The sequence below is a fragment of the Xiphophorus couchianus genome, chromosome 13, assembly GCF_001444195.1.
Source record: "Xiphophorus couchianus chromosome 13, X_couchianus-1.0, whole genome shotgun sequence".
Lineage (NCBI taxonomy): Eukaryota > Metazoa > Chordata > Actinopteri > Cyprinodontiformes > Poeciliidae > Xiphophorus > Xiphophorus couchianus.
The window spans coordinates 10,885,717-10,895,524 of NC_040240.1; the positions used below are offsets into that span (position 1 = coordinate 10,885,717).

The window sequence follows — 9,808 nt, forward strand, 5'->3', positions numbered from 1 at the left end:
ATAATCTGAAAATTAAATTAAGAATGGAACGGCCTAAAATCTGATACTGTGGTGGAGCGTAATACAATACAATAGCTATAGCTATTCTCTGTGGGAGAATAGCTATAGCTTTGTCTTACTAATAAAAACCTTAATAGTTAGTTTTTATTCACTCATTTTACTCTGACAGCTCTAAATAAAATGCAGTGCAAGCAAGTGCTTGCCAGAAATCAGCTAATTAATAGCCCCCCCAGGGTATTTTAGTCTCAGTACAGCTTTCCTGTAAAGGCCTGAGAGGTTTGTTAAACGATGAAAACAACCCCAGAACTCACCATCACCATTGTGAAACGTGGCAGTATTATGCCATACTGATAGTTTTCTTCAGCAGGGAAAGGGAACCTGAACAGTTTCTTTGAATACAAATATGCCTCTTTATAGATTAGAATTTATTTGAAAAGAAAAGATTAATTTCGCTTACGGATTTTTGCTTGTCCAGGCTGCCACATAAATTTCTAGTGAATTATATTGAATTTCTGCGATTGTAACGAGAGAGAGAAAAAAGGAAATTAAAATAGCTCTGTAAGGCACTGTGTGGCAAAACCAATTTGAAACAGGCTAATTCTCAGAAGATATAGTAAAATTTCTCATTACGATGATCTTTACTGAAGGAGAGAAACATATTTTAATGTCTGTACTGAGATTTATAACACATTTTTAAATATGCACACTTTTAAAAAGGGATTGATGTTTTTCACAGATGTACAGAAAAATAAAGCTTTATTAAATATTTTCTTTGGGATAATGTTGGTTAAAACAATATTCCACAAGTGGTTGTGATTATTTGTTCAAACAAATTAGCTTTTTCCAGATAATTATTAACTGTGCATTTAAATAGAGGGCAGTCATTTCAGTTTATTTAAATAGCTCAAACTCCAGACAAATGTCATCTCAGGATGCCAAGCAAAAAATACATTTCTGTTCTGTATTTTATTACAGGCTTTGCAGAAAATATATTCTTTGAATCACATTATTTTGACCTGAACAAAGAACATCAGTTACTGTATATGAAAAAAATTTAAAATGTAAATCCATTAACTTCCACTAGAGGGCGGTGTTGGATGAAGAAATTTGTGGTAAAAAAAAAAGGCAAATTTTTTACACAAAACTGCATCATTTTCAGGCAAAACATTCTTAGTCTTGCTTGTTTCCCTCCATAACAGCGTTTTCTGAGTATCAGTGTCGTGTGTTGACCCAGCTGAGGGTGTAGGAGCTGTGAGCACTTTCTACAGTGTGTTTCAGGACACTGTGATCCTCTCCTGAGGAGCTGTGAACCAGGTGGAGTCCAGCGGCCTCGAGGCCCCGCAGCACACTGAACCAGTAGCGGAGCACCTCCTCGTCGCTGCCCCCCACCTCAAAGCCCGCCCAGTGCAGGTGCACAGTGGCGACCAGATGATGAATGTTCTGCAGAGTCCCGGCCTCGATCCAGTTCTGAAAAAGCCGCCACTCAGCACTTAACAGGTCAGCATACAAGAAATGAACCTGAAAGGAGAGGGAAATATTAGCATTTTTAATGTACACCACATTTATTAAAGACTTTTAAAGCATCTACTGAAATAAAGAAACCTTTCAACATTCTAATTCATCGAACACAACTGCATCAATGATCACACTAAAGAAAACAAATGTCCACATAGCTCAGTGTAAGTTCACAAAGTTTAATGAAATACTCTTAAGATTAAAGACTGGTGTGATGTCACATATTTTCCAGTGTTTGTGGTGTTGAACAAGATCTCATGAATCTGGCAGTATGGTTACTTATTACAGATGAGGTGGTTCTATTAGTGTCTTCAGGCTATCGCCTTCGTTATGCACTGAAGGGGCTCACAGCCGAGTGGTGAGCAGTTGGGATGAGACTCACACATCAACCTGTATTAGTATTTTACCAACATAGAAGTCCAACTCAGACTGCAGGTATGTAACTCCCTCTTGTGGCCGCCGGATGTAACTGGGGCCCCCTGTGTGATTCACTCACTTAAACCGTTGCCATAGCAGTCAGAGATGGCGCAGAGCCCTGTTACCATGGCAACAGCCAAGTAAAAGTGCTTTCCGGGTAAGCTGGGGTAAAAGAGACTCTGAGGTGTGTTTGTTTGGCCAAAGTTTTTATTGTTTGTGCTCGTGTCTCTTACGGTGTGATGCCCCATCATCGCCATGATGTCGTCCAGCGTGTGAGAAACCCCGCCCGTCCTGCCACTCGCTCCGTGCCTGCGCCTCTTAGGTGCTCGCCACTCCAGCCACAATTTGTGCTGGCTGACGACGCCCCTGTTGCCATGGTTACTGGCCAAACTGTTGCCAAGGTGACCAACAGATGCACTGGAGGTGCTGGGATCAAAACTGTGGGTTTCGCATCCGAGTCGGGAGACAGTGCTCAGAAAGTCTGCGTCTCCTCCATCCATGCTGGCGAGACAAAAGGAAAAACAGACAATAAGGCAGAGGCTCGCAGAGGTGGTTTAAAAGATTTCTGCATGCGGGATTAAATACGCAACGCATTGTTCAGTGCAGCCATGGCAGTGTTACGAATGCTTGATTTTGGGGTCCAGACACCTGAAGGAGTAGGCAACGCAGAGTTTATCTGCAGCTGGAAGCAGCCAGTCCTCGGCACACAGCAGCCAGCGAGCTGAAGCCACGGGGGACGCCACTGCCTGGGCCTTCCCTGGGGGTAAAACCCTGGAGCAGTTCAGCTGGGGACAGGCAAGGAGAAGAAAAAGCACACGACATGGCGCTCTGAGAACTGTCTGTCTTATAGCTAGCATTAAAATGAGAGGGTGCTAAAGACAAGAAGAAGTGGCTTGATGAGGAGCCTTGTGAAATTTGGCAGTTTTCTCCATTTTTAAAACTTCTCTTAATTTTAGACACTTTAAACTTGGGCTGGACAACTAAAAAGCTTAAACAACACTTGCATGCAGCGACATGAGGTGTAGCAGTAGAGCAGGGTGTGCTATATGCAGAGGCTATAGTTTTCCACACAGCCGTCCTGGATTCAATGCTGCATACATTCCCCGTTTTTCTTTCTTCCCCGTCTTGAAGCTGTCAAGAAAAGTCACGGGTGCCAAAAAACAAACACACCAGCACTGTATCCCGCTTTAAGTTTCTTAATAACTTTCCCTTCCCAGTTTTCCAGCACTTGGTGTTGTGTAACTAAAATACTTTTTGGGAATTTCCAGTCTGAAACATCTTTTCTGGCTCCAGAATCGGCAGAATTTCGCTGCCAGCATATTGACAGCACCTGACTGATCGTATTACTGCTGTGTCAACCCCCCCACGCATGTCTGCAGTCAGAGAAGTGCAATGTAGCTTATGAAAGCAGGGGGTTTTCTTCTTTCCTTATTGATTAGTGTTCAATTTTGGCAAGATCTATCTCCTACATAAATTTGCAGCCTCTTCTATGCTCAAATGTTCCGGGATACCTCCAAGAAATGATGCATATATGCATCATTTGTGAGTGATGCATAGATGTGAGTCTGACAGGTGGTTCAGGTGGACAAGTTGATTGCAAAGGTTGGGGTCTCCCTGAAGGGTCACAATGCTGAGCTGTCGAAGATGCGATTGAAAACAGAAAGTTTTCTTTTTCTTAAAACCTAGCTTTTTTTCTCAACTTTACTGAGTATTTTTTGCTGCTAACACTAATTTGTTTTTACAATTTACCTAAAAATTTCAGATGACAGTGCCTATCAAACGTATTCACACCCTTTTTACTTTTCCACATTTTCTTGTGTTATAATGTTAATATGTTTACCTTGGATTTTACCGCACAAACTAACAAATAAGTGCAAATTTGTGAAACGAAAAATTGTTACATGGTTTTTTGATTTTTTTTGTTGGTTTTTTGTTTTGTTTTTTACAAATAAACATTTGAAAAGTGTGATGTGCATTTGTTTTCAACCTGCTTTACTCTGATACCCTTAAATCTAATCCTTGAAAAGTCCAAATCCAGACCTAAATTTGTGACAGGACATTAAAACTGTTGTTCACAATCTATACAAAGTTTGAGCTATTATACAAAGATTGAGCAAAACGTTCACTCTCCAGATTTGTAAAGCTCATGGTGTAGTACCCTATAAGTCTTACATGCATAACTGCAGCAAAAGTATAGCTCTACAAATTATTAACTCAGTTCGACAACAATACAAATGCATGCCACACTTTTAAGACTTACTCATACAACATTTGGAAGACAACTTGCAGTTTTCTTTTGACTTGTGTGTAAAATCCTATTGAAATACCCTGAAGCTCAAGGTGTGATGTGACAAAATGTGAAACGCTAAAGGGGTATTACTGCTTTTTTAAAGCATTGCAAGTTAATGTGGGATTTTTCATTTACAGTTTTTCCTCATTAGTGCCTTGTTATGGCTGAAGAGTTTGTAGAAAACTAGGAGACATGTCTGCAATACAGTTGTAAAATTTGCATTATTCAGCCCAATACATTAAACTTTAAATATAGTTTTGCACAAACATTAAATAATAAATTTAGGAATGCGCTGGAAAATTTGACGAGATAACTTTTTGCAGGCCTAGACAGTTCACTGTTGGTACAAAATCTTAAAATGGCTGTGTTTGCTGAGAATCAGGTGTTTCCGTCAAGCCTACCTGTGGCCTTGTGATATACGTGATGATGCGACCGAGTTCTGCTGAGAAGGACGGCTTGTTCACTGCCCATGGCTGCATCTCTATCACTCTGGGTCCCACCTGGGAGCAAATGAAAAAAAAAACTATATATCGATATACTGCGGCGAAGGAAATAATAGATGATTCTTGGGAATTAGGAAGGCAGCTGAATAATGCACGGGGATGACAGTAAGAGAAGGTGCAAGGGCTGAGGAGGCAGGTCACAGGCGCTGACCCCAGGGCCCGTTGGCAATTGCTTGAAGCTCCTCAACAGACAAACAGACATGCACACATGCACACAAATACCCCTCTCTACTCCTAACGCCATGGCAACCTCTGCAGAGCAGGAGGGGTGCACCAGAATGAGTCAGAGAGTTTAGCCTTGGGCAGATAAAGAGAGGGAGAGTGAGAAAAAAGGAAAGCGTAGGGGAGCCGGAGAGGAGCGAGGAGAAGGAAGGGTTGGGGCAAAGAAGTAAGGCATGGATGTGTGCTCAGAAACACAGACAGAGGCTGAGGATGGAGGCACAATCTGTCCATCCTCGGGGCACAGACAGAAAAGACAGACCAGCTGTCATCCGACTCTGATCTGGGGTCAGGACAGGGCTTGCCCCTTGCCCCCCATCTGTTCTGACATGCAGGTAATAATCCACAGAGCTGCACACAAGCTGACCTAACCCATGCTGGATGAGGACGCCTCATCAGCTGTGGTTTATTTTGCATTCCTTGGCGTAGAGTGCACAGTTTAAATTACCTTCATCTACTTGGGGGATTGGATTAAGTACTGGTCTCCCACTCACTCTGTGACTGGTTTACCTTAACATGTGACAAACTGAGAACTGGGAAAATGTTTTCCAGCACTTTCAGGAGTAATCTGAATGTCTTCATGCTTATTTTGGTTCTCATAAGGTACTTTATCCTGATATTGTATTACTTTATAACTCTGTCACTCAATTAATTTGCAATCTCTTTCTTGGCATGTTTTTTCATTGTTTAGTGCAGAGGTCAGCAATGTTTATGATCCATGACTTATTCCTGCCTTTGTTGTTGCTAAATTAAATCTGTCTATATATCCACTAAACCTTATGGTGGTTTACAAAAAAAGATGGCTTTTAAGGTTTTACAAGTACTTCTATAAATAAATATAGTTGCTTTGTTTAAGGTTAAAGAGATATACATTTATATTTTTTTACTTTTCAAAATCAAGAAAACCAACGGACATTTGCAAAAGGAGAACAAATTATTTCCCTTAATTAAATGTGATATGTTTGTGGAAAATGAAGAAGAAATAAACAAAAACCACAGAAAATCTGCGAACGCCTTAAATGCTTGAATATTAACATGTTTCTAATGCAGGAATTCTACGCAGGTGTTGTGTTAAAACATGTAGAAAACACATAGAAAATGTTACTTATTAAAATGTGGCAACATTATTTATTTTTTTGTTATTGGTTTCTTTCAAAAGTTTGTTTTGCCAAATGTCACTGAAGGCGCCTCAGGGGCCCTGGAGCCACAAGTTGCACACCTTAGACTTAATGCTTTAAACACTGTTTAAATCTTTCTTCTCGTCTAATTGCGGCACATCGTTTAATCATTTTCTCACCTGGAAATCCAACTCCTTCTCTAGAAAGCAGTAAATGTTCTTGAGGGTTTAAGCACTCCAATGTCCTCTGGGACAGATTTACCAGTTTTTAGTTTATGTGCTGCCCACCTGCTGTGGAGGGCTGAATTGTTCTGCTAAAACTACTCATTATTTAAAACACTTATACTGCAACTTTTCACTAAATTAGACACTAAACTATTTTCACTGACATAGAAATACAAGTTAAGCATATTTGAGATTTTCTTTGTGATTTATATGTATGTTGTTGCTATGTTATGTCACCTTTTTTTCTAGTATCTTTATTTTCTATCTCTGTTGTTTAACATGAGTGTTGCTTTAATGCACCAGTTACCAATAAACAACAATAAATCCTGATTCTGGTTATGAAGAGACCTGTGACCCCAATAGTGTTCAAGCACTACAAAGTCAATTGGTTGCATCAACAACTTATTTATGGTTTTTATTTATTTATGCGTACTTTTATTTGTATACGTTACATTTGCAGCAAAAAATATACTCATATTATTATAGATTTTGTTTATTACTCTGGTTCCTGAAGTGAATGTCAGGATAGCACACTTGCAGGTGGACAATAATTTGCCCACAATACAACAGGCTTATTAACGCAACAGTTTCAGCTCTTTATTCTTGGCTGTATTTCTTTTCATAAAATATAAATGTATTTTTTTATGTTGTTCATGTCCGTTTTAGCTTTGATGTTATTTAATTACGTGATATGATTTCGCACATTAAAATAAAATAAACACATTTATTACAATTTTATTATTAGTTTTTTTTTTTTTTTTTTTAGTTAAAGTGTAACCTTATGGACTCATCCTTTCTGTGAACCATATGAGTAATAAGCACACGTGAACTTAACTTAGAAACTTCACTACAACCTATTTTTATACCAACCTGGCGCTCGTGCATCTCGTTTTCCTCCTCATACGCTCGCGCCCCATCCTTCACCACCTCCTCCTCCGTCCCCGCTCTCCCGGAGCTGGCTCCCCAAGCCTTGCCTGTTGACCTCCTCTTCGGCTCTATGCTGATAACGGTGAAGGCGACAGCTCCGTCCCTCTCCTCCACCCACAAACGCGCCACGACGAGGAGCTGCAGGGCGAGGAGAACGGGTGGGACCAGCAGCAGCAGCAGGACGAGGCCCGCTCTCGACCGGGGCAAAGCACCCATCTCCCGCACGCCTCCTCCGTGGCAGCGACGCTGAACATCTCCCAGTAATCCAACTTCCCCCTTCCTACCGCCCCCGTTTTTCCCCAGGGCAGATAAGAGAGGAAAGTTCCAGCTGGGTCCTCCTTCGTCCCCTCCCTTCATCCCCGGCCTCCTCCTCCTCCTCCGCCGCCTTGTAACCCTCAGGGGAAACTTGTGATGACAAGGCGCATTCTTCAGTCACCGGTGGTCCCCTTAAAAATGCTGTTTTATTTATCTAACAACTGTAGAGTCAACAATTACCAAATGTAGGCAAAGAAAAATAGTTTTCCGTCAGGTGGTGAGAAAAGAAAAAACACACATACTTACACAGGATTCACATTTAAAAGATAAAGATTAATTTGCTGCGACAGACTGGCGACCTGTCCAGGGTGTACCCCGCCTCTCGCCCGGAACGTAGCTGGAGATGGGCACCAGCAACCCTCCCGACCCCATTAGGGACAAGGGTGAACAGAAAATGGATGGATGGATGGATGGATGAAGATTAATTTGCTGAACAACGTCAACTTTATTTCAGACAAAACTGCCATAGCGTAGCTACAGTAAAGTCCACTGACTGTAGTCACTTATATTCTATTTTCTCAATATTAATGTCTGAATAACTATATTTTCTTGCTGGCTTTCTTAAGATCTATTAAAGTTTTTCTTTATTTACGGATGAAAGTATTTTATTTTTACAAGTAGCTTCACATTGGCCCATTTTTCATTTAACCATATAAGCTCGGCCTAATTTTTATTTTGTATTTGCTGCTATAAGTGCTTTGGTCCTGTCGTTTTCTTTCTTTTTATATTTATGATCTATTTCGTAAATATTTCAGTTTATGTTTGAATGATGATGCCTCTCAGTTACTGTATCACATCTTTAATATATCATTAAGAAATTCATTTAGAAAGTAGCCTAACTGAAGAAAAATATCCATCTTCCTCATTTTATAAGCATAGATGCCCCATTTTATTCTGAGCAAGAATAAGATGGGGCACATTTTACACATAGAGCATCCTTAATAGAAATATCTAAATGGCTACGCCGCCGTTGAGTTTGCCAGTTTCTTTGTAATCTTCACAATGAACTTTGAGCAGATCTTCAGGCAATGCTGCTTTGTGATTCTTCTTTGTGTTGAGAAAGGATGAGCTCTTAGCCAGAAGGACAAAGAGCTCTGGTCAAGAAACTGCATCATCTTTTAGGTTTCAGCAATCTAGATGATTGTAGAAACTCCCAAAAAATTTGGGCTACTTTCAGTTCTGTGGCATTCTCTGTTTATCTGGATTTTATAAAAGAAACCTCCTTAAAATGCTAAAGTATTTTTTAATCAAGCTATCTAATGCTTACCACTCATTGTAAAACTCAAGTCAGATATTTGTATCTTTGTTTTTATTTTTGACTATAACACCAAATATTCATTCAACTGCTTCTTTGTCGCCCAGTGTCTCACCTGTTGAATCTTGTTTATTGTGGTTTTGATTTAAGCACTTAAAACTCTTTTTTTGTTCTAGTTAGACTGAAGGACGGCGCCACTTAGGAATATTGGGTTCTTGCCAGCTTTGAAAACCATTTTCCTTTTTACCTTTCTCACAAACATTTGTTATTCTGTTGCAAATGCTGTCGTTAGCAACGTTTATTGGTTGTTATTTGTCAAGAGTGATGCATTCGTTCATGTCAACGTTTTTGCGCAGCATCAGTTCCTTTAAAATTGCTGCCATTAGCCCTGTGTACTCTCTTTGTTTTGCTGTCTCGTAAAAGGTACCCCTGGTTCAGTGCTTCCATATTTGGCAGCAGATGGCTGCACCCACTGATGTTAGTTGCGCCGGAGGTTTCTTCCTGTTAAAAAGGATTGTTTCATTTCCACTATGACCACTTGCTTGCTCAGGATTAAAGAACGCTGCAAAGTCAATGTCCACATAGTTGGCGACTTTTTACCAATTATCTTTAAATGATCATCTGAATGTGACTGCATACGACTGCTTGTATTCAGGTCTGAATTTACACCAAATTTATTCTTTATAGCTGGACATGAATTAGATCTTTTTGTGTTTTCCACTGCCTTCAGATAACATTCACTGAAAATTGGCATTCGAACGTTTCAGTACATTAGAGTGTGCATTCTGAAATAACAACCTTTAATCAGGTATTAAACCTACAGTACTTTGCAACATCAAGCCCACATTTCTGTATAGAAATATTTTTTGTTGGTCTGGTGTAATGTAGTCTTAGTGTTGTGTTGTAATTAGCCGTTATCAGAAAATCATAATAATTAACAGAAATAATGGCTTTAAAACATCAATCTGTGTGTAATTAATCTCTACGCTTAGTAAATTGAGTTACTGGAACAAACTTCTCTAATT

General features: G+C 39.9%; 1 protein-coding gene across 1 annotated transcript; it reads right to left on the reverse strand.

Moving 5' to 3' along the window:
* Positions 1 to 739: 739 nt before the first annotated feature.
* Positions 740 to 7,585, reverse strand: LOC114156576 (methyltransferase-like protein 24). The gene is made up of 5 exons (XM_028037084.1): positions 7,157 to 7,585; positions 4,624 to 4,722; positions 2,581 to 2,717; positions 2,166 to 2,433; positions 740 to 1,518 (listed from the first exon to the last, which is right to left on the reverse strand). The coding sequence occupies exons 1-5, from the start codon at positions 7,568 to 7,570 to the stop codon at positions 1,213 to 1,215; spliced, it is 1,224 nt and encodes a 407-aa protein (XP_027892885.1). The 5' UTR covers positions 7,571 to 7,585; the 3' UTR covers positions 740 to 1,212.
* Positions 7,586 to 9,808: the final 2,223 nt, after the last annotated feature.